This window comes from Tamandua tetradactyla, chromosome 16 (assembly GCF_023851605.1).
Source record: "Tamandua tetradactyla isolate mTamTet1 chromosome 16, mTamTet1.pri, whole genome shotgun sequence".
NCBI classification, from domain to species: domain Eukaryota; kingdom Metazoa; phylum Chordata; class Mammalia; order Pilosa; family Myrmecophagidae; genus Tamandua; species Tamandua tetradactyla.
Genome location: NC_135342.1, coordinates 83,885,733 through 83,913,045, shown reverse-complemented (window position 1 = coordinate 83,913,045; position 27,313 = coordinate 83,885,733). Strand labels below are relative to the sequence as shown.

Below are 27,313 nucleotides of genomic sequence, written 5' to 3'. Positions count from 1 at the left end.
TTCATGCCCCCCTCCAAGTGCTGTCAGTCATCTGAAGAAATTGTTGCTAACCAAGCTCTTGACTTTTTTCATTTCTGATAGAAACTTCTGTACTAATGCTTTATATTATTTACCAAACTCTTCTGCAGCTAGAGCATATCATCTTTTTTTTAAAATTTTATTAATTAAAAAGAATTACAAGAAACAAACATTCCCAACACATACACTCATCAATTCACAGTATCATCACATAGTTGCATATTCATTATCATGATCATTTCCTAGAACATTAGCATCAATTCAGAAAAAGAAATAAAAAGACAACAGAAAAATATAACAAACAGGAAAAAAAAGAAAAAATTTTACAGGCCATACCCCTTACTGATACTGATCACTAGCATTTCAAACTAAATCTATTTTAACATTTGTTCCCCCTGTTATTTATTTTTATTCCATATGTTCCTCTCATCTGTTGACAAGGTAGATAAAAGGAGCATCAGACACAAGATTTTCACAATCACACAGTCACATTTTGAAAACTATATCATTATACAATCATCATCAAGAAACATGGCTACTGGGACACAGCTCTACATTTTCAGGCAGTTCCCTCCAGCCTCTCCATTACATCTTGGATAACAAGGTGATATCTACTTAATGCATAAGAATAACCTCCAGGCATATCATCTTTTATAGGAGATGCCACAATAAGATGTTTAGGCTATAACATTTTAGGACAGTTTTTCATTACAGCATAATTTAATTGTGTTCATGGACACACGTAGCTTTGTCTGTTTGTTCCTTTTTTCCAAAGCTCTTCCTTAAAAGTATTGTAGTCTGGTAGTGCCTCAAATATTCGTAACTTTTTAAAAAATTTACAACCTTACCAGAATTTGTTTTTTGTATTTTAATGTTTTCCAACTAGATTGCTTCTAGTCGAACTGTAATTTGAATGCATTGTCCTCAGGGCTGTTTGTGCTAAAAGCTGAAGTTTCAGCATTTTAAAACGAACTAGTACATTGCAAAATTTTCCAAATGGTAATACAATGATACATTCAAACAAAAATTACTTTTATCAGCATACTTAAACTACCTGCTAAGTATTTAAGGATGAAAATGGAACCTGTACAATCTGTATCGGAATCTTGCCATACATTTCTATTTCAGGATAGAATTTGGTAGTCTGATTTTGGAATCCCGTCCTTTGGCATGGATTCCAAAGATAGTTTTATGGTAAGACCTTAATATAGTAATTCTCCCGCATATTTAGGGATCACAAATTGAAAATTCATAATGTTCTTTTGGACTCATTAAAATGTGTACATACAGGGCCACAGTGGCTCAGCAGGCAGGAATGTTTGCCTGCGATGCCAGAGGGTCCGGGTTCGATTCCCGGAGCCTGCCCATGTTAAAAAAAAAAAAAAAACATGTACATACTGAATTACATACCATGAACTAGGAACACATTTATTATGGGAAAATATGGCTCTTAAGCAGTAAAAAGCAAAGCCATAGGCATAAGTTCTGTAAACAGTACAAGTTATTGAAGTAAGCATGACCGACAGTTTCAGATTTTTCTAGTATCGTTTAGATAGAACTTTTCATAGTTTCCAGACCTTTTTTCTACATTCAAGCAGGTTGATAGGCGACGAAGGGCTAACAAAAAATTTATGGTGGAAAATTCTAAAATTGAGATAGTTCAATCTGTTAACTTTAACCTATTAAATTTTTTTCTCTGAATTGACTGTATGACATCAGTATTCAGTTTTGACAGGGAATATTTGAATTTAGCTTATGGAACACATGTTCTGTGGGAACACAGCTTGAAGTAACTATATAATTTAATGTTTTCCATTAAATAAACATCTGAGCATGAACCTAACTACCGAGATCAAGTGCCTGAAAAGTATACATACATTTCGTAAGCATGTTTTCCTTATGCGAAAGATGCATTTCATAGCAGCGTATATCAGGCTTCCAACTGCTAGAAATGTATTTGTTGCCAAACTTTGCATCCACCCCCCCACCCCCGCTCCTGCTGCACCCCTTTAGAATAGGTAGAAATCTATTTTACAATAGAAAAAGAGGTTCTTTTATTTATATGAAGTCCTGAAAACTATTTCTTGGTATTGGTAGACTTAAGTTTATCTTAGTTCAGGTTACACTTTTTAAAATCTCTGGACGCTGAACTTTATCCGGTAATGACTGCACAACGTTTTGTAAGTCATAGTTGTGGTCTTTCCTAAGAGGGTTTCCTTACCGTGGTTTATAGCTACTGTAAATAAGCACTCTTGTGCTTGTTACAAAGTACAATAATGCAGACTACTAGTTCAGTACTGTTATAATGAAAATGACTAGTTCTATACCACGGAGTTTGTTTTTTTTTTTTGCATGGGCAGGCACTGGAAATCGAACCCGGGTCTCCGGCACGGCAGGCGAGAACTCTGCTGCTGAGCCACCATCGCCTGCCCCCATAGAGTAGTTTTGAAATAAAACTTACCCTTCTCTCCCAAAAAGAAAATAGCAGAAATAGCATTTTTGAATGCAGTGGCACTTTATTAGTAATACATTTTATTTGTATTAGGTATAGGGGAACTCTTGCTTTTACTGCAGAGACTCATGTTTTAGCTAAAACTTTAAACTTTTAAGATATATAGTGTAGGAATTATAATTGTGCATTTTACATTGCAAAATGGTAAAATTCAAATTTTAAGTGGTTGGCGATACTAAAATTGTTGAAATCCTTTTAAATGTAGATCTTCAACTCATCAATCACAGCTTTTTGTTGAATTTGTTAACTTCCTCAGTTACATTAAATAAAAATAGTTGATTTAACAAAAGAAGATACTCATTAAAAAATTAAAACAAGTAACTACTTGTTGAAGAGTGCTTTGAAAACTATAGCATTTTTATTTCTTTGCTCTCTATTTTTATTATACAATAAAAAAGTTATAAATAAAACTAAAACAAAAATCACTCAGAATTATAGAACCACTTATGAATGAATCATGAGAATTTTATTATGTTAAAACCTGTGGGTTGTAGCCAAAGTGATACTGAGATGAAATATATAGACTAGAGTTAATACATCTGTTAGGAAACAGAGAAAATAAATTAACCAAGATTTCAAACTTAAGGTAAAAGTAGAAGGTAGATGAATGAAACCAAAACCTTTTTCTTTGAAATAGCCAAATAGATAAACCTTTGGCAAGTCTAATCAAGAGAAAAAGAATGGCATATTTATAAGTTCAGAGTGATGAAAAGGTACAACCCTCGATTCAGATGGATTTTCTAAAATAGTTTCAGAGAGTTGTCCAAACAGTACAAAGTATTCCTGCATGCCTCCACTCTGAGTTTTCCAGGTGTGCTGCTTTATGTGTGTTCAGTTGGTTTCTGTGTTTGGACACACACACACGTGCTACACCGGTGGACACCACAGAGAGCAGGGTCCTGACTCCACCCAGCTGAGCCCAGCTGGGCTGAGGTTCCTTGTGTGTGTCTGGACTGCAGTCAGCATCAGCGAGGGCAGGAGGCTCGTGACCAGGACTGAGACACCCAGGCAGCAGCTGCCACGGCATTAGGGTCACTGGTTAAATGTGTGCAAAGGAGGTGATGGGGAATTTCCACACAGCTGAAATCTGCTTTTTAAAATTACTTCATAATCCAAGTACCCAGCAAGTGGTAACATTTTGTCTGCTTTTGTATACATCTCACCTCTTTCTGTGCATGGTGATGGAATTCGATGGTGTTCAGATGCCTGTGTTGTTTGAAGCCACTGCTTCTTAAAGTTAATGGTATAAGAATAGTGGTTCTGATAAAGATGAGAAGTGTTGCCTTTGCTGATCCACACTGGCGGGCGGGCAGGGCTCAGCCCCCGGCCGGACAGGCCCATCCTGCCGCAGCTTCAGCCTGCCTTGCCTGCTTCTGTGTGATTGTCACTCTGACCAGCGACCTGGGAGGGGAGACCAGGCCAGAGCTCCCGCTCGCTGCCGCTGCTCGCAGGGCTGGGCTTTGGTCGTGTTGGGGTTTTGCTGGGCCGAGGCCCTGGGTGTGGAGCCACAAGTGCCGTTGTCTTTCGGGGCTGATTGCTTTACTTTACTGAACTGTCTTTCTCCCCAACAATATTAAGCGACTGCAGATGAGACATTTGAAGATGATGATTTTCCGTGCCAGGAGCACCCAGCTGGCTCCCCTTCCCTGGCACCCCTCATTTGTCGGTGGTGCAGCTCGGGCTTCTGGGGCGGAAACCTTAGGCACTTGGTAGGCATTGGTAGGAATCTCTGACCCAAGATTCCTAGCAAAGTGGGGGCTGACGTAGGTGAGCTGATGACGCGATGAAATGCAGTCCAGTTGAGCTGCTCCCTGTGTCTCCAGCTGCCCCAGCGTGCAGGCCGTGGTCCACTGGCTGTGCCGGCACCTGCGCCTTCTGTGTGAGCAGATGGAAGCCTCTGGTCAGGATGTGGATGTCGCCGGGGTCCTGCTTTCCGGTAAGCCCCAGGAAAGGCTCCTCGCCAGCGGGGTGGTTGTGGCTGTGGAGCATCTCGGAGCAGTCAGTGGGGTGGACGCCATGGCAGTCCTCCAAGGCCACGGAGGGAAGTCAGGCCGCTGGCCATCCAGGTGTCCCAGAAGTGACCCTGGCCTGGGCTGTGCGGAGCCGAAATGACATCTGCGAATAAGTGAAACAGTGGATGGGAAGGGGTTCTGGGTCAGTGGCTTATGGATTTTTCCTTTGGAAAAGACATGTTAACTTGCTTGGTGGGGTCAGCTGTTTGGTTGGTTTGTTTGGCCCTGCCCCCCTGCCTGCCGGCCCACCCGCCCTGCTCTGGGACACGGGATGGTGTATGTGCCGTGCGGCTGTCGGGAAACCATAGTGTGTGAATACTTCGCTTTTGTGTTTTTCAGATTTTGTGCAAATATTAGTTTTGAGGGGATTTCAGGAAAACTCAGATCTGAAGAGAAATGTGGAACAGGAAAAGACTGTGCAGGTAGGAGGGAGGTGGAGGCCGCGACCGAGGGTGGGTGCATTGCAAGCAGCCAGGGTGGTCCTGCGAGCTCGAGCCTGCCTTCGGGCCACACTTCCCTTCAGAAATTTTGTCTGGGATGCGGAGACCCTGAGGACACCCCACCCCAGCCCCTGGTTCCCAGCTCCAACGAGGGGCCCAGCCGGATCTACCTGGCCCTCCTGGGAGGGAGCAGGACTCCAGGCCCCACTGGGGGCAGCCTCGGCAGTTTGGGGTGGGGCCCCCTCCCTCCAGAGGTTCAGGATCCTGTCTTTGTGTTGTGTCTGGGTCTTGTCAGTGCCAAGAAGCCCTGACGCGGCCCTGTCTTTGCTGGACCTCTTTGCAGATGTGTTGTTTTCTCATTGTCCTGAGTGGGCAGGTGGTCCTTGGTCATGCCTGAGTAATGGTCCTCTGTCTGCTTCCACAGATCGCTGCTGCCGTGCTGGAGAGGATGCTGGCCTGTGAGTGGATTGCTCAGTAGTTCCCACGCTGCTGGCTTCCTGCTGGGAGAGTCTCAGCTCTGTGCTGGGGCGGCCTCTCTTTCAGTGGTCATTTAGTAGGAACTTGCCCTCCACTTTTCCCAATTTTAGGTCCTGCTGGCTTCATATTTTAATTTGCAGGGCTGTAAAGTGATGCCTGGTTAACACCTAGGGCTAAGGAGGGAGGCCTTTTCTTGTCTCCATATTTTGATAGTGTTAAAGGCTTAAAGTCTCTGAACCCGAGCACACTCAACCACCTCAGCAGGCCTGTGCATGCACCCAAGAGCTTATCCCAGAGACCTGGGAACTGACAGGTCCCAGATACCCTTAGGGGCCATTTTGATGGATTCCTCTGAATCCTGTCACACATGAGATGTCTCAGTGCTCAGCCCCAGGCCCTGTGCTGGGGTTTGGTAGCACCCACAGATGCTGATTCATGTCCGTAGACAGCTAACTTCCTGTCAGCAGTTTGTTATCAACTCCAAAATAGAAATTAAAAATAAGAAGAACCTGGGTTGTAAATTTACGAGAAGTTGTGTGTCCTAAAATAGCCTAGAGAAATGAGCGTATTATAAAGTCTTGCTGTTTGTAATTGTAAGGGTAATTTTTCTCTGTTTTCTATTTTTAATTTCTAAACTAATGTATGTTTTAGATGAGCACATGATTTCCTCTTTCAAACTAACCCCAATTTTAAGTTAAAGCCACAGGGGAAAGCACAGTTTAGTAGTGTGTCCTTTTAGTTACTTGGACAAGTAGGACGTTTAAGGAGATGCTTGTGTGGAAAGTATGTGACGGCAGCCCCTGGGGCCTGCCCTGACCCATTCCCTCTCCCGCACCAGGTATGGCTGTGCGGCGAGGGGGTGCTGTCCAGAAGGGCATCCGCCCAGGCGTGCGGGGACAGTTCACATGGGTGTGTGGGGGCTGTTCACAAAGGTGTATGGGGACAATTCACATGGATGTGTGGGGGTGGTTCACACATGCGTGCGGGGGCAGTTCATACGGCAGTGCAGGGGCAGTCATGGGTGTGTGGGGACAGTTCGTACACACATGCGGGGACAGTTCACAATGGCTGTGCAGAGATGGTTCACACATGTGTGCAGGGGCAGTTCACATGGGCATGCGGGGACAGTTCACACTTGCATGCAGGGGCATAGGAGTCGGAGACAGTTCACGTGGGTACGACCACAGGAGACACTGATGTGGTTTATGCTCTCTGCTGAGAGGGCCCCTCCCTGCTGTGTGCGCCATGGCGCTGGGCAGCCCTGCCTGGCCGTGGAGGCTGACCTCTCTTCCATGTCTATCCTCAGTTGCACTGGATGCTGTGGCTGCCGGGGTGCAGGAGTCGTCCTCGGCGCACAAGGCCGTGAGGAGCTGGTATGTCCCTACCCTGCTGCTGGGGTTCTCCTACCCTATGGGCCATCCTCGGGTTGCCCCACTTGAGGAACCTGTCATCCCTGCCCCTTCTCCTTTGTCCCCCATGGAGTCCCTCTCTGCTGTGATCGGGCCCTGGGGCTCGCCCAGCACCCTCTGAGGGCCCCCACGCAGGCTCTCTGCTGCTCTGGGGCCCTTTTGATCCTGGGTGCAGGCCCTGCCTGTCCTAGTCTGTATTTCTGGTCTCTTGGGTCTCTACCTGATACGTGTGCTGTTGCCTTTGTTTTCTACCTTGTTGTTTTGGTTTGCTAGACTGTTTAAAGCAGACACTATGAAATGGGTTGTTTTTCAACTATGGAAGTCTAATAACTTACAAGCTTATAGTTTCGAGGCCATAAAGTGTCGTGGTGAGGCGTCAGCAGGCAGTGCCTCCTCCCTGGACTGCTGTGCAGCATGACTGGGCGTGTGGCAGAGCCTGCTGCTCTCTCCTCATCCGGGCCTCCACTTCTGGCTTCCACAGCTCGTGCTCTCTCTCTCTCTCTCTCTCTCTCTCTCTCTCTCTCTGTATTCTTCTCGTTTATAAAGGAAAGATTCATCCTGAGTGAGGTAGGCCACACGTTGACTCGTGTCACCTCTTCCAAAGGTCCTCTCTACTGAGGGTTTATTGAAATGAATTAACTTTAAGAACATGCTATTATGGGTGTGCTGGTTTGAGTGTTGTGAACCCCAGAAAAGCTATGTTCTTTCGTCTTGATTCAGTATTACTGGGTGGGACCTTTTTTTTTTTTTTTTTTTTTTTTAAAGACAGAGAGAAGGAAGGAAGGATAGAAGGAAGGAAGGAAGGAAGAAAGGGAAACATCTTTAAACATTTTCTTGTTTTATTGTATTTTGTTTTTTTTGTTTTTGTTACATGGGCTGGGGCCGGGAATCGAACGGAGGTCCTCCGGCATAGCAGGCAAACACTTTGCCCGCTGAGCCACCGCGGCCCGCCCTGGGTGGGACCTTTTGATTAGATGGGTTCCATGGAGATGTGTCACCACCCATTCAAGGTGGGGTTGCTTACTGGAGTCCTTTAAGAGAAAACCGTTTTGGGAACGGCTTTAGAGCTGAAACAGACAAGAGACCTCTGAAGATGCAGAAAGAAAACATCCCAGGGGAAGCCGTGAAGAAGCCCAGAGAGGTAGCAGACTTGGCCACATGCTTCCCTGCTGACAGAGAAACCCCGAATGTCCTTGGTCTATCTTGAGTCAAGGTGTCTTTCCCTGGATGCCTTAGTTTGGACATTGTTATAACCCGAGAACTATAGGCTTGCAATTTAATATTAGTTCCATTTTTAAAAAGCCATTCCATGTCTGGTATATTATGTTGCAGCAGCTTTGCATATGAATGCTGGGGCATATACAGCTCCAGACTCTCACTTGTCAAGAATGGACTTCTCTGGGCTCCATTTAAAGTCTGTGAGTCCAGGGGCATGGTGCTTCCCCTGGCAGGTCAGGGTTTCCTCCTCGGAAGGAAGCATGTTCATGGACTTGGCTTCTCTTGTGTGTGGAGCCATGCCACTGTGGTGCTCTCGCGGGCTGGGGACCACCGGGCATCCTCCTGACCTCGGGCTCTGCCTTCTCAGGACCGCCGTGCTCAGCAGGTCCCTATGGTGCGGGACAGTGCCAGCAGCTTCTGCCAGGAGGTTTGCCCGTCACACACTGACTCAGATCCTCACCCATGACCCTGTGCTGAAAGGTGGGCAGCTGCTGGCGCGGCGCGGGGGTGCCTTGGGATGAGGTGCGCGTTAAGGGGGCAGTTTCCTCTCCTGTCTTTCTGTCATGTGCTCTCACGGATACGAAATAAGAATGAGTCATTCATAGCGACAGCAGCTAGAATATAGGTTTCTAACCCTTAAATTGCCAGTTTCTGTTTGAGGCATTGAGAGAGTTTTGCTGGTGGCACAGCACTGAACGCAATGGGCAGCATTGAACTGTGAATTTGAATAGGGTTGAAAGGGGAAATTTTAGGCTATGTATATAGTATTAGAATTAAATTTAAAGAAAAACCTATAGGATTGTATGACAGTGTACCCTAATGCAAACTGTGAACTGTGGTTAATAGTCTAATTATAATAATAGTGTTTCATCTTTTGTAACAAATGTATCACACTAATGCAAAGTATTTATAATAGGGAAACTTTTCTGCATGATTTCTGTAAACTGTAATTAAAAATATAGTCAATGTAAATATCCTTTCATCTCAAAGAAGCACGTTCTCGAACAAGAAAATTAAAGAAGAGTAGAAAGAAAATAATTATCACCCATCTCCCCAAGCATAGTTGTTGTACTCTAAGCACTGCAGTCTTGTTTTAATACACTGTAGTTCTGTACACACTTTGTCGGGCCTCACGTAGCTTTCCCAGTGAGTTTAACTTCTCTCCACTCCGCCTAGCGGCGACTGTTTACAGTTTCTCTCACTGACGCACACAGTCCTGTTGCGTGTCCTTGGGCTGGGTCCTCCATGGGCAGGGACAGAGTACGCGGTGACTTGTGGCACAAGCTGCCTCTCCCAGGGCTGAGCTCTCCTACCTCTGGGCTGCTCCAGACGTCCATTCTTCGGTGTCCCCACTGTCGTGGGTTTATTGACAGTTTGAAGTTTAAACAAAGAATTGAAATGTAACTGGCAGGAAAACATAAATGGCAAATACAGCAAAGTATTACTATTTTTATCACATAAATAACTTGAAAAAATGGATAGGAAAAAACTTAAGTTTCCAATAGGTAACGGCAAAAGATAGACAATATACAACATGGAAGATGATGGTCAACTTCACTAAGGAAGGAATACAGTTTAGAATGAGGTACCTTTTGGCGGCATGTTGGGAAGCAGCCTGCTTGTCCCTGAGTGACTGACTGTTTTCTCCTGCACAAAGTGGCCGATGCTATCCGCATGCAGAGAGAGTGGAGCTTCGCCAGAGCCCATCCCCTGCTCACTGTCATGTACCGCAAGGTGAGTGTCCCGGGCCTTGGCACCTCCACGCACGCGGCGTCGGGCAGGTGGCATCTGCAGACTCACAGTGCCTTTGTGGCACCGGTCCAGTCAGACCAGTGCACGTGGACGGACACATGGCCGTCCACATCTGGATCACAGCCGGAGGTTCTGGGGACAGAGCTGCCACTTGGGCAAAGCACCACCTCCCCTGTGTCCCTCACCAACCCATGTTGACCACCTCCAGGGAGGAGCGAGGCTAGTGTCTGGTATCCCCAGGAGGCCACGTCCGGCCATGCTCGCAGCTTTCTTTTGGGAGGCCGAGAGGTGGGAGAGGTGGCTTCCTCCTGGAGGGTGGTTCACTCTGACTTTTGAGGGGGGTCGGCTCTTCATTTCAGCTCTTTGTATTACTGAGCCCGGAGGAGCTTGTCGGCCTTTTGCAAGAAGTTCTGGAAACCCACGAGGTCAACTGGCAGCATGTGCTCTCCTGTGTGTCCGTACTGGGGGTCTGTGTGCCAGAGGCTCCACAGCTGGTCAGAGGTGTGTGCTCCTGCAGCCCACAGTCTTCCATGCATATGCTTGTGTGATTATGCACACACGAGTGCGTGGATGGTGTGCACCTGAGTATGTGCGTGTGTGAGTGTCTATGTGCGATTCATGGACGGATGTCACCAGAGCATAAGCTTCTGTGGACAAGCTCACCGGTGCAGGAGGCCACAGGCGTCCCCACGCTCTGGGTCCAGGTGATGGGCTGCAGCATTACTGGCCAGCACCCGCCACACACCCTGTTGCTCACCCTCACCTGGCAGCTCTGCGTGGCTGCCAGGAGTGCGCCAGCACTGTGTAGAGCTGCTGGGGCGTGGGGTGAACTGCTGCTGCTGCCTCCGAGAGTGTTTCCTCATGGCACCTGTAGCTGCCGCTTGGCACACTTCTACTGTCATGCAGTTTTCTGAAAGATGGTGTTGGGGCATGCAGGTTGTCCCTACCAGAATACCCGATTACACAGGAAGTTGTACGCTCTGTTTCTCCTGGACACCATGTTCCAGCCGTGACTGTTGCTTTCTCCCTAGATTGGGTGGCCCGTTTGCTGGCCTGCGCATTTGAGAGCTATGACCGAGACAGCCTGGCCACTGCATTCTTGGTGGTGCGCCAGGCCGCATTGGAGGGCCCCTCCGTGTTCCCGCCATATGCAGACTGGTTCAAGGTGAGTCCCCTGGGCGGTATGAGGAGGCATTGCCACGCTGAGCAGGGGCAGGGACTGCCCACCCACAGGGCTGGTGGTTAACTGGAGTAGCTGATGTGACGTCCAAGGAGCTTCCTGATTGTGGCAGGCTCGTATGTGCAATGAGTGAAATCAGCCAGCAGAGTCTTGAAGCAAAAGTTGCTTCTTATTGCAGAACTGCTGAGTCTCAGTTCCTGTCTGCTGAGAGTTGCATGTTTCCTTCCCTTCTTCAGAAGCTTCTGCAAGTCTTCCCTTCTCTTATTTCCCACAGTACTGCCCCATGCTCTCTCTCTGACAGAAGTTTATTTCTCTGCCCCCAAACTTGAGTGAGCATCAGACTGAACTAGAGAGAGTATTTTTTAATTGTTAATTCGTTTTTTATTGTGGTAAAGTATGCGTAACATAAAAAGCAGTTTAGCTATTTCAGTGGACAATTCTTTCCAGTCAGTATGGTGGCAGGGCTATGGACCTTTCCTGCCACTCTGTCCAGCCAGAGCACCCTAAACAAGAGCCCCTGCCCGTTCAGTGTAAACCTCCACCCCACTCCTGGTCACCACTCTTCTTCTGCCTTCTGTCTCTATGAATTTGCTTATTCTGAATGTTTCATGTAAGAAAAATCATACAGTATTTGTCCTGTTGTGCCTGGCTCCTTTCACTCAGCATGCTGTCTCCAGGGTTCATCCGTATGGCCACAAGTGCCAGCGCTGCAGTTCTTAGGAGGGGCCCCACGCCATGTGCATAGGTCACCTTTCCATGGGGACTTGGGCTGCTCCCACTCTTGGCTAGTGTGCATAATGCTGTGATGAGCATGCTTGTGCACACGGCTGCCTGAGTATCTGCTTCGCTTCTTTTGGATATATACTTAGGAACAGAAATCTCGGTCTCGTGGTCCTTCTCTGATCCCTCCTCAGAAACTGCTAGACTGGTCTTCTTAGTGGCTGCACCATTTTATGGTCCCACCAGCAGAACTCCAGTTTCCCTGCATCTTCTCCAACATTTTGTTTCTGTGTTTTGTTTTTTTTTAATAGCTATTCTTGTGGGTGTGAAGTGCTGTCTCATTGTGGTTTTTATTTGCATTTCCCTAATTGAAATTCCCGTGGGTTTATTGGCCATTTGTATGCCTTTGCCCATTTTTAAATTGGGCTGTTTATCTTTTTGTTGGTGAGTTGTAGAAGTTCTTTGTATATATTCTGGATAGTAAACTGTTATCTAATATATGGTTTAGAACTAGTTTCTCCCACTTGGTAGGTTGGTTTTTTTTTCACTCAATAATTTCCTTCAGTGCCCAACTTTAAAATTAGGAATAAGTCAGATCTTTTGTTTCCTTCGTTGCTTGCACATTTAGGGTCATATCTAAGAATCCATTGCCCCACCAGGCTATTAAGATTTTCCTCTATGCTATTCTCTAAGAGTGTCATGGTTTTAGTTCTTTTTTTTTTAAATTAAATTTAATTTTTTTAAATTTATTTGTTAATTAAAAAATTTTAATAAACCAAATAAAACACCAGCATATATAATCAGTAATTCACAATATCATTACTTAGTTGCATATTCATCATTTCTTAGAACATTTGCATTAATTCAGAAAAAGAAATAAAAAGACAATAGAAAAAGAAATAAAACGAAGTTTAGCCCTTTTTTTGAGGTCCTTGATCTTATTTGGGTTGCATTTGAGGTATGGTGAGTATCGACCTGTGGGCATCCAGCACGCCCAGCTTCCCACATTACAGCACATCACAGTGTGTGAGTTCACAGTGGTTCTGGAGTTCCTGAGTGCTTTTCCATCAGAGTTACAGTAAGCGGCTCTGACAAGCTGGGGGTGGAGGGAGAGGATGGGACGTGCTGGGGGTGGAGGGAGAGGATGGGACGTGCTGGGGGGGTGGAGGGAGAGGATGGGACGTACTGGGGGTGGAGGGAGAGGATGGGACGTGCTGGGGGTGGAGGGAGAGGATGGGACGTACTGGGGGTGGAGGGAGAGGATGGGACATACTGGGGGGGTGGAGGGAGAGGATGGGACATACTGGGGGTGGAGGGAGAGGATGGGACGTGCTGGGGGTGGAGGGAGAGGATGGGACGTGCTGGGGGTGGAGGGAGAGGATGGGACATACTGGGGGGGTGGAGGGAGAGGATGGGACATACTGGGGGTGGAGGGAGAGGATGGGACATACTGGGGGTGGAGGGAGAGGATGGGACGTGCTGGGGGTGGAGGGAGAGGATGGGACGTGCTGGGGGTGGAGGGAGAGGATGGGACGTGCTGGGGTTGGAGGGAGAGGATGGGACGTGCTGGGGGGGTGGAGGGAGAGGATGGGACGTGCTGGGGGTGGAGGGAGAGGATGGGACGTGCTGGGGGGGTGGAGGGAGAGGATGGGACATACTGGGGGTGGAGGGAAAGGATGGGACGTGCTGGTGAAGTAATGAAAACTCCGTTTACCCAAGAAAGCACCCGAGCTTCTGAAAAATGGTCAGAACTTTATTGCTGGCAGACCCAGAGGACTCTTTGTCCTAAGTCTGAGCCCTGAATATTCTGTTTCTACATTATATAGGCTAGTGAGCAAGGTGGAAGTTACTAAGGGAACGGGTGGTGAACATGGGAAAAGTACCTTGCCGGGTAGGAGTTACTATCTGGCCCTTAGCTGAAGGCCTTTGTCCCAGATAAGGGCAGCTCCTGGACAAGAAACAGGCCTGGCAGCCTCCCTCTTCGCACACTGATACCTTTGGACATGCTTGAGTTCGCCTGGGTGTGATTTACAGCACTGCAGACATTCTGCTTTTCTTCCTTTGAGGAAGCTAGCAATTATATACCTTTATGCATGCATCAGTTTATGGTGATGCACACAGGTACACAGAGTAATATGCATGAATGCATGAAGTGATGCACGTAGATTCACGAAGTTATATGACAATAATACTGAGGCGATACACATGGATTCACGAAGTTATACAATAATACTGAGGCGATGCACAGATTGATGAAGTTATACAATAATATTCAGGCGATGCACATAGTTTCACGAAGTTATACAATAATGCTGAGGCGATGCACATAGTTTCACAAAGTTATACAATAATACTGAGGTTAAACTTGTAAGCTACCTCACTGGGAGTGGAGGGGGAGAATGGGATATGCTAGGGGTTATTTTGAGTCTGGGGTTTTATTTAAATTTCAAAGTCACAAGTGCTCCGTTTCTTCTTGGCTTTGACTTCTGCAGCTTCGTAAAAAGTGATGGTTGGCAAAAGTTTCCCTGTGCAGCTCCCTCCTCTCAGGGCGTGTGCTTATCATCAGGACATTTCACAGTGAGGGTTCTGTTTATGTAATCTCGATCTGGTCTCTTGCGTCTCTGTATGATGCTAGTGTTGTAAAAACTGCCTGGTTTTGAGAAAATGTGTACACTTTTAGAGAAAACTCTTAAGTTCATCTTGCAGTTCAGTTTTTTCCACAGTGAGTATTTGGTCTAACTAGTAAGGCATGAGTTGAAAGGAGTGATTCATCTCTTGTGTGTATATGAGTCCTGTCCCCTCCTTCCTATACTGCCCCTGTCTGCACCACCCATCAGGCCCTCGACCCCCAGCCCCTGGTCTCTGCTCCCCCCCAGCCCCCAGACTCTGCTCCCCGCCAGCCCTCGGGCCTCTGCTCCCCCCCAGCCCCTGGATCTCTGCTCCCCCCCAGCCCTCGGGCCTCTGCTTCCCCCTACCCCTCGGGCCTCTGCTCCCCCCCAGCCCCCGTCTCTGCTCCCCACCAGCCCTCGGGCCTCTGCTCCCCCCAGCCCCCGTCTCTGATCCCCCCCCCCCCGCCCTCGAGCCTCTGCTCTCCCCAGCCCTCGGGCCTCTGCTCCCCCCCAGCCCTCGGGCCTCTGCTCCCCACCAGCCCCCGGTCTCTGCTCCCCCCCAGCCCTTGGGCCTCTGCTCCTCCCCAGCCCTCGGGCCTCTGTTCCCCCCCAGCCCTAGGGCCTCTGCTCCCCCCCCAGCCTCCGGGTCTCTGCTCCCCCCCCAGCCCCTGGTCTCTGCTCCCCCTGCCCCGCATCTCAGTCACCCCCTCACTCCCCTCCTCCCTTGCTCTGTTGTGACCTTGACTGTCTCCATGTTCCTGAACACACCTCTCCATTGACCTTGGTGCCCCTTGACCTTGGTAATGTTTAGTGAGGAGCGTCCAGAAGTCAGTACTGTTTGCCAGGCCACAGCCAAGTAGGGCAGGTTTCCACAGTGAGTGACTTCTGCTTCCATTTCCATCTCCCGGAGGAAGCCTGTGGCTTCTGGTGTGGAACCCTTAGTTACTCCCCGAGCCCTCGGCACCTGCCCTCAGGTGGCATCTTTAAAGGTACTGAACTAAAATTGTCTTTCATTGTATTTAAATTTTTTCAATAGCCAGCTTTCTGTTTATGATTTTTTAAAAAAAAGATTAAAGCAGCAGAGGCCAAGTGCAGATTGGCAGTCACTGCCTGGAGGTGCAGCCCTGGGCCCAGCTCACCCCACCCCCCACCATGGCCCCTCCGGGCTTGTCTCCTCCCCTGTGAGCTGTGCTCCCCCTGTGGCTCCATCCTGTGCCGGGACTCACATCCCTTCTCTCGTTGCAGGTCTCCTTTGGGAGCACTCGCGCCTGCCACGGCTGTAACAAGAAGGCACTGGTTTTCCTGCTTAAGTTCTTGTCGGACCTCGTGCCTTTCGAGGCCCCTCGGTACTTGCAGGTGAGCAGCACTTCCCGGCAGTTTCACCTCTCCTCAACCCAGGAGCATCTTACAGGTCAGGCCTAAGATCAACAGGCTGCTCTCCGTCCCGAGAATTCCTTGGTTATTCGATGAAGTAACTCCGTGCAGCACACAGTGAGGAAGAGCAAGTCTGAATAGTGAACTGCCCAGAAGCTGCCCCAGGGCCGTGCCCGAGGATGGTCCATGAGTCATATCCAAACGCTGGCTGCCGGTGCGCCATGTATACTTGTGGGGAGAGTCCAGCCAGGGACAGCAGTGCCTGAACTCCCACATTTGACCTTAAAGAGGTCATGTTTGTACGTGCAAGAAGAAGAATCTGGAAGAGTAGACCTTAAACTGCCAGTGGTTCTTCCTTCTGGGGAGTGAAAGAGAGTCAAAGAGAAACAGGACATCAGCTCTCTTTGTTTTATTTTATATACTTGTATGGAACTTCAAGTTCTAATATCAACTCTCTTAATTTTATCATAAGGCCTTTCTTTTTCAGCAGTGTAACTTCCTTTTTTGGGGTGATTCACTTGGAAAGTTATTCCCCACAACTTTTTAAATTAAGAAATTTGCCCTCGAAGCAACTTGTATGTTCTCCATACAGAGAGGAGTGTGCCTGACAGCCAGTGAGAACCAGACGTGTCCTTTCAAAGCCTCTGTGGCCATTCCCTCTCCCAACCCCAGACCCTGGGCTTCTTATCCTTCCCTTTGGCCAGGGCTGTACTTAGCAACCCTTTAAGTCAGGAGGTACCTCCTAATGAGAAGTTGAGTTTGATCCCACCCTGCACATCCTGGCCTCCGTGCTGGGCCCCTGTAGTGCTGTGGCCTCCTGTCATCCCAGGAGTGGGGAGCTAAGATGTTTAAAGGACAGCGAGGATTTAGCCAGCCCTAAGCCTGGCATCCCAGAGGAATCAGTCTGCAGCAGGCTTCCTTCCCTGCCTCCTTCCCAGCCCTGAGAACAAGCCTGTTGGATAGAGACCCTGAGCTCCCCCGCCCCAGTCTTTGTTCTTCTCTGGCAGCCCTTTGACTCCTTTGTCTGTACAAGTGTCTTTGCTGTGGTGCTTGACAGCCTGCGCTAACCTCTCCATTCTCTTCCCTCTCACCCAGTGTCCTGGTTTGCTGAGGCTGGGGAAATGCATCATGCCAGAATTAGGTTGGGTTTTTCGGTGGGGGTCTATGAACTTCGAGTTCACAGTTCTGAGGCCATGGGAATGTCCAACTCAAGGCATCAGCAGGATGATGCCTGGACTCTGAAGACAGGCTGCCAGCCCCTGGGACTCATCCATCCCGTGGGAAGGCACATGGCCAGCGTCTGCTGATCCCTCTCTCCCGGGTTTTATTCTTCAGCTTCTGGCTTCTCCATCTATGGCTTCTTTTGTCAGAACTTCAGCGGATGCTCTCTTGGCTCCTCCAAGGCTTCTCTGAGCTCTGGGCTTTTCTGTCTTTATCCTCTCATAAAGGACTCCATTAAGAGGATTAAGACTCACCTGAGATGGGCTAGGTCACAGCTCCATTGAAACGGTGTAAGCACGAGGTGCCACCTGCAGCACATCTGCACCCACAGGAGTGGATGAAGTGAAATTGGACTTTGCTGGGGTACATAAACCTGCACACCCAGGGTCTAATGGAAACCAAGGAATCCCTCTCAATTTTACCTCCAGCATCACATGTGGAACCACCTTGAGGCCTCTTTTCTTTGCTGTCACCATCCCTGTTGCTTCCTGCCCTTCCTGCATCCAGAGTCCATTCTGTCCCTGCATGAGGCACCTCGAGTAGGTTGCCTAGGCCCAGCACAATGGTGCTGCAGGTCCTCTTGGGGCGTGTTCTAGTCTGTAAGCTGCCAGAATGCGACATACCAGACGTGGAACAGCTTTTAAAAAGGGAAATATGTTGAGCTGCAAGTTGACAGTTCTAAGCCTGTGAAAATGTGCAGTTGAAGGCAAGGCTATAAAAATGTCTAATCTAAGACATCCAGGGAAAGATGCCTTGGCTCAAGAAGGCCAGTGGTGTTCAGGGTTTCTCTCTCCTTTCAAAAGGCACTTGTGGCGTCTGCTAGCTTTCTCTCCAAGGTTCTCCAGCGGCTTCCCTGGGGTATTTTCTTTATGCATCTCCAAAGGTCTGCACTGCTGTGTGGGCTGTATTGGTTCTGAAGCTTTTTCCAAAATGGTTCCTTCTTAAAGGGCTCCAATAGACAGATGAAGATGCACCTTGGAGGCTGGAGACCCGTCTCCATGGAAACCATCTAATCAAAAGTTACCACCTACTTTTGGGTGGGTCACATCTACGTGGAAACAATCGGAAAGGTCCCACCAGCAGCATTGAATAAGGATTAAAGGACATGGCTTTTCTGGGGTCCACAGCCATGTCAAGCCGACACAGGAAGGCCCTGGGCCCACATGGTAGGCTGCAGGTTGTCTCCAGGCAGTGTCTGCCCCCGAGTGTGCTGCTGCCGCATCCACAGCTCAGCCCCGCCTGCCCACATGCTGAGGGTCAGCTAAGTCAGGACTCCTGTTAGAGCTTGGTCTGGGACTGCGGCTTCTGTGGTTGTGGGTTTGGTGTCCCTGGTTGGTTTCTTGAGTGCTCACTCATGAGACTGAGAACCAAGCTGTGTCTCCCTACGTACAACGCTGTGGGAGGTGCTGGAACTGCACTGTTTGCAACTCCTGGAGCGATGTGACCTGGCTCCACCCCTTTCAGGTGCATCTTCTCCACCCACCACTGGTGCCCAGCAAGTACCGGCTCCTGCTCACAGACTACGTTGCACTGGCCAAGACTCGGCTGGCAGACCTCAAGGTGAGTCTCGCTTTGCCTGCAAGACCACTGCCCTGCCTGCAGGTGCTGGCATTTCTGCATTTCCAGTTTCCTTTTCTCACTGCTCTCTAAAGGTTTCCATAGAAAACACGGGACTCTATGAGGACCTGTCTTCAGCAGGCGACATAACCGAGGTGAGGCTCCAGGTGTTGTGCCATGGGGCCAGGACACGAGGGTGCCGATGGTGCCCACACACAGGTCTCGATGCCCCTCGGGCCCTGGGGGTGAATAGCCCAGTCTTTGCAGTCTTGGAGCTGATGTGTCCCCAGGCAGCCTGAGGGTAATGGGACATGTTTGTTCTGGAACATTCTACATTGTGTGATCACAATAAGGGCAGCAAAAAGTTCCTTTTCATGAGGAAGAGGTAGTGGCAAAATGGCCTTTTCCAGAGCTGGGGATGGGTGATGTGTGTGTCGTATTGGGAGGCCTCAGTTTTCATGGGGCTTAATAGAAGAGGGTGGTTTGTAAAAGTTTCAAACTAGCGCATCTTGGTTTTGTTAGAACTTAGAGAATTTGCATGAATGTTCCAGTGTATTTTTTTTGTAACTGAAAAAAATAAGGTGCGCTGCTGTGTAATGCAGTAACTACTTTGGCTTTTGCCTTTAAATTGTACACAGGTGAGAATCATTGCAACACGAAAGCACAGGCTGAGGCTAGCCTTCTCTGCTCCATTTCTTTTTTGAAAATCTTTGGTCCTTTTCCCCTTGCTTCCTGTGTGGGAGCCAGCCCCACAGCCAAGCGCCTCAGGACGTTGAAAAGGCCATCGTGGTGTTTGAACATACTGGAAAGATCCCTGCCACAGTCATGGAAGCCAGGTAGGGGTGACCAGTGTGGCCACAGCCATACCCACCCAGGTCAGCCACACCACTGGTGCAAACTCCTCCCCTGCTCAGCCATGCCCAGGTCAGCCATGCCCAGGTCAGCCCCACCCACTGGTACAAACTCCTCCCCTGCTCAGCCCCGCCCAGGTCAGCCATGCCCAGGTCAGCCCCACCCACTGGTACAAACTCCTCCCCTGCTCAGCCATGCCCAGGTCAGCCATGCCCAGGTCAGCCCCACCCACTGGTACAAACTCCTCCCCTGCTCAGCCATGCCCAGGTCAGCCATGCCCAGGTCAGCCCCACCCACTGGTACAAACTCCTCCCCTGCTCAGCCCCGCCCAGGTCAGCCATGCCCAGGTCAGCCCCGCCTACTGGTGCAGGTCACATTGAAGGGGCCAAGGGTGTGCACATCCCTCGAAGACCCTTCTCTAAGGTGTGGTGGCAGAGCCGTTCAAGGGTTATGTCGTTCCCACAAGGGGATGCCCCTCCGAAAGCAGTGAGTGCACAGTGTGGGTGGGGTCCCCATGCTGGGGCTGCCCCAGGAAAGGATTCGCCCAAGCTCTGAGACGATGAGTGTGGTGCATCTCTGTTGGGAGCCAGTGCAGAAATTGAATGCCAAGATTTCATAGCATTTGATTTGTTCCAAATCACCTTGAATTCTGATTCCTACCAATGTGGGGTAGCCTTTTTTCAGGTATTGATTCTGAGAAGCGTGAGGTGATTCCAGAGTCCAGGACTTTGAGATCAACACCAAAGTCAGTGTGCAAAACTGGCCTGAAACGCCCCTTGTGAGCCAGCTGGGGGTGCAGGGCAGAGTTGGCAGTCCCTGGCCTGAAACGCCCCTGGTGAGCCAGCTGGGGGTGCAGGGCAGAGTTGGCAGTCCCTGGCCTGAAACGCCCCTGGTGAGCCAGCTGGGGGTGCAGGGCAGAGTTGGCAGTCCCTGGCCTGCAACGCCCCTGGTGAGCCAGCTGGGGGTGCAGGGCAGAGTTGGCAGTCCCTGTCCTGAAACGCCCCTGGTGAGCCAGCTGGGGGTGCAGGGCAGAGTTGGCAGTCCCTGGGACAGAGTCTTCTTTCATGGCATGTCCCAGACAGTGAAGAGGAAGACGTGCCGTATGGTGGGACACCTCAGCAGTGAAAGGAAAGAGCTCCTTCCTTGTTGCCGCCAGCCTGACGTGTAGCCACCAGCGGAAAGCACCTTTCTCCTTGTGTTTGTTAAGGTGGCCCAAAGCTGCTCTCTGAACTGACGCCTGAGGCTTCTGTGTCTTTTCTTATGTTGCAGCATTTTCAGGAGGCCCTACTACCTGTCTCATTTTCTCCCAGCCCTGCTCGCCCCACGAGTGGTCAGTATGCTTGCCTGTGAGTCTGTGCCAGCTCTGCAGAGAGGAAGGATATTGCCTGTTTGCATCTCACCTGAGGTCTTTTGTCCTCTTACAGCTCCCGGAAGTCCCGGACCCCCGTGTGGCTTTTATAGAGGCCCTGAGAAGGTACAGAATGGCGCCGCGCGGGTGCTTGGCAATTCTGGTCGGCTTTTTAAAGTGCAGAGAAGTGTGCTCTTTTGTAGAGAAATTTGTTTCATTGTATGTGTTTTTTATGTATTGGTCCACAATTAGATGGTTAAGATTGTTAAAAGAAAATTTGTTTGATTCTTAACACCACAATACAGCATCATTCTTCAGGAAACTTTGAGGACGACTGATGTGGTAATAAATACATTTGGCACATGATCTTTGTAATGGGGAGAATTTAAGTGAAGGAGGAAGGTGAAAGGGAGCTGTGTAAGATACACACTGAAGAAAGATGAGAATGCACCTGGAGCTCCTAGAAGAACAGTCTGTTCTCCACCTCATACAGTTGAGGCCTCTCCTAGCAGAAAGTATACTGGTGACCCGAAGGTCCTCGTTCTTGTAGGAAATAGGAGAATGAAAATCCTGTTTTCAACTTAAAATCTTAAAAAGCAATGGCATTTAAAAGGTTAACCAAAGAAAGAGTCAGGATGTAAAAAGAATTTTTTCTATCTTACCAGAAAAGACTGTTCTCTGGAATCCTTATTTTTATTTTTACCGTAAAAATTTTCAAATATACAGAAGGGTGCAGAGACCAGTTTGAAAAACACCATGTTCTCCTACTCATTAATGTTTTGCCATATCTGTTTTTTTTTCCAAAGTAAAATATGACAAATGCCATCAGAGTTCCCCTCAATCTCACACCCCTTTTTTCCTCTCCACAGTAACCATTATTGTGTTTTTATTCTCCTATTGCATGTGTTTATGCCCATAAATGTGTGTATTTGTGTCCATACACCTGCAGTGCTGTTCTTTCTTAAACTTTATAGAAGTGGAATTGGAGGCATTTACTTTCTCACCTTTGTACAGGTTTGATTTATCCTTGAGATGTGTATGCTCTGGTACATTTATTTTAACTGTTGTCTAGGAGAGCTGCCAGGAGGCGCAGGTCATGGGGAACAGTCTCAGGATGTTACTGTGGCCTGCTGGTCAGCTCCCCTGCAGTTGGAGTCTTAGGTTATTTCTAGGTCTGTGCTCGTGTTCACAGTTCTTCAGTGAACATCTTTGGGTAAATTTACCTCCATGAAGACCCTTTTGGAATATTGAGTGGGATGTCGTTTTTTAAAATTAATTTTAGAGCAGTCGACTACTTTGATGAGCATAATATATCTTTCCATTATTTAGGTCGTCTTTTAGTGGTGGGTGTTCTAGTTTGCTGGCTGCTGGAATGCGATATACCAGAAACAGAATGGCTTTTAAAAGGGGAAATTTATTATGTTGCAAGTCCACAGTCCTAAGGCTGTGAAAATGTCCCGCTAAAGCAAGGCTATAGAAATGTCCAATCTAAGGGAATGACACCTTGGTTCAAGAAGGCTGATGAAGTTCAGGGTTTCTCTCTCACCTGGAAAGGCACATGACAAACATGGTGATATCTGCTGGGTTTCTCTCCAGGCTTCTTGTTTCATGAAGCTCCCCCAGGGGCGTTTTCCTTCTTCATCTCCAAAGGTCTCTGGCTGCAAGGTTCTCTGGTTTTTTCTAAAATGGTTCCCTCGTAAAGGGCTCCAGTAAGCAACCCCACTTTGAGTGGGTAGAGAAACATCTCCATGGAAATAATCTAATCAGAAGTTACCACCCACAGTTGGGTGGGTCACAGCTCCATGGATAATTGAAAAACTCCCACCGAGTAATACTGAATGAGGATTAAAGGACATGGCTTTTCTAGGGTGTGTAAATTCTTTCAAATCAGTGCAGTGGTATTGTAATTTAATCACAAAGATCGTATACCTGCTTTGTGAGATTTGTTGCTAGGTACCTAAATTTTGTTGCTGGGGCCAAGATGACGGCTTAGCAATGTGCGCGTTTTAGTTCGTCCTCCAGAACAACTACTAAATAATCAGAAACAGTACAGAACAACTCCCGGAGCCACGATAGTGACCAGACACACAGCGTACCCCAGTCTGGACCAGCTGGACCGGCTGCGAGTCTCCAGAACAGTGAGTTCCCCAAGCCGTGGTGCCCGGCGCCCCTCCCCCACAGGCAGCTTCCCGGAGGGAAAGGAAAGAGACTCTAACAGTAGCAGGGACTGAGTCCAACCAAACGCCAATTGTGGCATTAATAAACAAATTCTGATTACTAAAAATAGGCCCCCAGTTTAGGCGAAACTGGTCAAGGCGGAGGTCACCTATTGGGCTAACTGAAAAAGAGGAAAGGGGATGAAACAGGTTTTTGTGGCTGTTTCTATGAAGGCTTGGCTGCCTCTGGATTCAGTGGTGGGACTACTCGGGCTGCAACTGCCCCAGGAATAGGCAGAAACAGACTGCTTTCAGGGCTCTCTCCCACGTGTGCCTTCCCCAGGGGAGGGGTGAAGCCCAACTTAAGTGGAATCCCTCTCTCAAGGAATTCAGACCCCAGGGCTTGGCAATTTGAAGCCATTAAAACGAGCATACAACCTCTCCTCTGTCTCCACCACACCCCCAGCAGGGAGAGTCTGCCAAAGTTAAAGGTACCGCATCATCTTATGCTGGTGGGACCTGCAGTCAGACAAGCCCCACACACAGGGCAGGATAAGAAAAAGAGAGTCCAGAGACTTCACAGGAAAGTCTTTCAACCTGCTGGGTCTCATCCTCACGGAAAACCAACGCAAGTGACTCCTTCCCCCTGATAGGAGGCCAGTTTAGTCCGGGAAAACCCGGCTGGAGTCTGTAATACCTATGTAGACCCTCCTAAGGGTGGGGAGAGAAAAGGCATCTTACAAGCAGGACAAGAAACAAGAAAACAAGAACTGAAAAATTACCCTCTGTTAAACAAAACTTAAGCTAGAGACCCAGAAAAAGCTAAACTGAAGGTCAAAGAACAGATAGACAACAAACTCATCTAGCAAGAAAACCCTAGGTAAAATAAGTGAAAGCAATCTCTAGAATAAACTAAGGTAATTAAATGTCTAGATGCCAGCAAAAAATAACAAATCACACCAGGAAAATTGAAGATATGGCCCAGTCAAAGGAACAAAACAATAGTTCAAATGAGATACAGGAGCTGAAACAACTAATTCAGAATATATGAACAGAAATGGAAAACATCATTAAAAACCAAATCACTGAATTGAGGGAGGACATGAAGAAGGCAAGGAAGGAACAAAAACAAGAAATGGAAAGTCTGAAAAAACAAATCACAGAACTTATGGGAATGAAAGATACAGTAGAAGAGATGAAAAAAACAATGGAAACCTACAATGGTAGATTTCAAGAGACAGAGTTTAGCATTAGTGAACTGGAGGATGGAACATCTGAAATCCAAAAAGAAACAAACTATAGGGAAAAGAATGGAAAAATATGAGCAGGGACTCAGGGAATTGAATGATAATATGAAGCGCACAAATATACGTGTTGTGGGTGTCCCGGAAAGAGAAGAGAAGGGAAAAGGAGGAGAAAAACTAATGGAAGAAATTATCACTGATAATTTCCCAACTCTTATGAAAGACCTGAAATTACAGATCCAAGAAGTGCAGCGCACCCCAAAGAGAATAGATCCAAATAGACGTTCTCCAAGACACTTACTAGTCAGGATGTCAGAGGTCAAAGAGAAAGAGAGGATCTTGAAAGCAGCAAGAGAAAAGCAATCCATCATATACAAGGGAAACCCAATACGACTATGTAGATTTCTCAGCAGAAACCATGGAGGCGAGAAGACAGTGGGATGATATATTTAAATTACTAAATTTTGTTGCTATTCAAACATTATTGTTTTCTGTTGAATTTTCTGATTGTTGCTTAAGTAGAGAAACTCCTTATCCAGTAACTCTTCTGAACTTGTATTCGTCCTTGTAATTAGATTTTTTGTGTAGATAATCACATTGTTGTAAGAGCAACAGTTGTCTGTTCCTGCTCAGCTCTCCTAGCTCTTAATTCTTGTTTCAGGTAGAGCTTTGATACCCTTTGTGTTATTTGTGACTGAAATAGAATTGATTCTAAAGTTTGCCATTAATACAGTATTTACGGTAGTCTTAATAAATATGTATACATAGGACTGTGGGAAGATGGCAGAGCAGGGAACCCCAGGACTGAGTCCCTCCACCAGAATAAATGTTGAACAGGCAGGGACTGTCTGAGGCAGCTGTTTTGAAACTCTGAGGGCCAAAAGAACACTGTACAGCATCCAGGGAAAGGGCAGAAGGAGGCAGGTAAATAACAGTAAAGGATGGTAATGTGCCCTTCATTCTGCGCCGTTAGGCGCCATCCCCAGCACTTGTGGCCGTCTGCTGTGGGGTGAGCACCTGGCTGGCTCCCTGTGCATTAAGGGACATGAAAACCCTCTTCCTCAAAAACAGGGATGGGGCCAGCTAATCACTGATCACAGTTTTTTTTTTTGTTTTTTTTTTTAATATTTAAATAACCTTTATCAAATTTAGACAAAGAGAGTAAATAAAAGTCAAAGGCCAATCCACTCATGAATTTAGATGCAAAAATCTTAAGAAAAACATTAGCAAACTAAATCCACTGGAGGGGGGATGGCATATGTAATAGAGCATGTTAAAATTTTTGTAATACAGATTGTTGTGGTCAGAACATTAGAAAATATTATTATTCAACACATTAATAGAAAGGAAAAATGAAAGATGATCTCAGTAGATTCAGAGATGTCATTTGATAAAAAGTTCTTTGGCAAATTAGGAATGGAAAAAGATATCTACTCCAAGCTACAACAAATAGTATATGTAATGGTGAAATGCTAGAAGCATCCTTTTTTTTTTTTTTGGCTTTTAAAAGGGGTAATTTATTTATTAAGTTGCAGGTTTGTAGTTCTAAGACTGTGAAAATGTCCCAATTAAGCAAGAATATAAACTATCCAAGTTAAGACACCAGCACGAAGCTATCTTCACACAAGAAAGGGCAGTGAAATTCAGGGTTTTTCTCTCAGCTGAAAGGGCATATGGCGAAGTCTGCTAGCTTTCTCTTCAGGTTTCTTGTTTCCTTCATCACCAAAGATCTCTGGTTGTGTGGGTTCTCATGGTTCTCGTGGCTCTTAAGCTTTTTCCAAAATGTTTCCTTTTTTTTTTTAACTTTACCATGGTCATGGAAGTGGAGTCATACAATATCTATCCTTTTGTGTCTGGCATATTTCAGTTAGCATTATGTCCTCAAGGCTCATCCATCTTGTCATGTGCTGCAGGACGTCATTTTGTCTTATTGCTGCATAACATTCCATCGTATGTATATACCACGTTTTGTTAATCCACTGGTCTATTGATGGGCATTTGGATTGCTTCCATCTTTTGTCGATTGTGAATAATGCTGCTATGAGCATTGGTGTGAAACTGTCGGTTTGTGCCATTGTTTGATCACAGCTTTTGATTAATGAATTTGGATCACCGGGGTCTCCAGGCAGAGGAGGCTGGAGCCAGTCTGAGTCCATCCTAAGCAGGGGTGATGGCCGTGTAGATGCACACATGCTGTGCCTCCACTGCAGGGCTGCAGGGGAGCTCTCATACCCTTCCTGACCTCCTCTCCAGGGCGCTTTGGAGCTGGTCTCTGACCCCTCTGTGGGTCTCTGGACCTATTTTGGCTGGAAAAGACTGACTTTGGAATGTCCTCTCCTGTGTGCCTCCCTCCCAGAATTTGTCTTCCTGACAAAAGCAGCATGAGGCAATGAAAGGAGTATAAGAAACTGCTGAGGCAGACAGGCTGGAACAAAGGCCTGTGGCTTCAAACACCTGGGAGAAGGACATCTGTCACCTGGGAAACGGGGGACTCAAAACAGCCAGCAAAACCCAGGACAAGACAGGGGCCCCAAGAGAAAGGGCAAACCCTCCATGTGCACTCGCCTTGGGCAGCCTTCCTCACAGAAGGACTGATACTTAGGAGAATCTCTGTCTCATCACCAGCTGGTTATGAAACCAAGAAACAGACATCCAAAGGAATAAATCCCAGAGTTAGCATTTTTAAATACTGAAATGTACAGTGTGCAACAAGAGTTCAAGACAAAGAAACAGGAAATGATAGCCCATCCAAAACAAGAGAATAAAGTTGCAGAGACTATCAAGGAAGAAGATGAGAATATGGACATATTGAGCAAAGCTTTTAAAAAAATGATCTTAGAAATGATCAAGGAGATGAGGGAAAATACAGAGAAATGGAAGGATATCAGGAAAACAAAAAATGAGCAGTATGTGCGTCTTGGTAAAGAGAAATTTAAAAAGGCACAAACAGAACTGTTAGAGTTAAAGATTGCAACAAGTGAAACGACAATGCCCCGAGGATTTCAAGAGAACACTGGTGCTGGCAGAAGAAAGAATTAGTGAACTTGAAAGCGAGACACTTGAAATGGTCCGGCTGAGGGGCAGAAAGAAAGAAGAAATATTGCAAGTGTTAATAGCTTAAGATGCCCCTGGACACTGTCAAGTGCAGCGGTATATGCATTGCAGGTGTTCCAGAGGGAGAAGGCGGCAAAAAGGGGGTAGAAGCGATATTCAA

The 27,313-nt window shown here is 47.4% G+C and overlaps 1 protein-coding gene across 7 annotated transcripts in view; it reads left to right on the top strand.

Annotated features, from left to right (window-relative positions):
- Nucleotides 1–27,313, top strand: part of FANCA (FA complementation group A) — a 107,686-nt gene that overhangs the window by 34,072 nt on the left and 46,301 nt on the right. For 4 of the 7 annotated variants that reach the window (XM_077133322.1, XM_077133321.1, XM_077133324.1 and 1 more), the window contains exons 7-20: nucleotides 4,354–4,466; nucleotides 4,882–4,964; nucleotides 5,407–5,440; nucleotides 6,766–6,832; nucleotides 8,454–8,566; nucleotides 9,744–9,820; nucleotides 10,198–10,339; nucleotides 10,870–11,003; nucleotides 15,593–15,703; nucleotides 18,407–18,502; nucleotides 18,595–18,654; nucleotides 19,247–19,335; nucleotides 20,621–20,681; nucleotides 20,776–20,825. In XM_077133322.1, the coding sequence (XP_076989437.1) occupies nucleotides 4,354–4,466; nucleotides 4,882–4,964; nucleotides 5,407–5,440; nucleotides 6,766–6,832; nucleotides 8,454–8,566; nucleotides 9,744–9,820; nucleotides 10,198–10,339; nucleotides 10,870–11,003; nucleotides 15,593–15,703; nucleotides 18,407–18,502; nucleotides 18,595–18,654; nucleotides 19,247–19,335; nucleotides 20,621–20,681; nucleotides 20,776–20,825 (1,230 nt within the window). Of the gene's footprint in view, nucleotides 1–4,353; nucleotides 4,467–4,881; nucleotides 4,965–5,406; nucleotides 5,441–6,765; nucleotides 6,833–8,453; nucleotides 8,567–9,743; nucleotides 9,821–10,197; nucleotides 10,340–10,869; nucleotides 11,004–15,592; nucleotides 15,704–18,406; nucleotides 18,503–18,594; nucleotides 18,655–19,246; nucleotides 19,336–20,024; nucleotides 20,682–20,775; nucleotides 20,826–27,313 lie in introns of those variants that run through there. The other 3 variants (XR_013163806.1, XR_013163807.1, XR_013163808.1) reach the window with 3 other exon arrangements.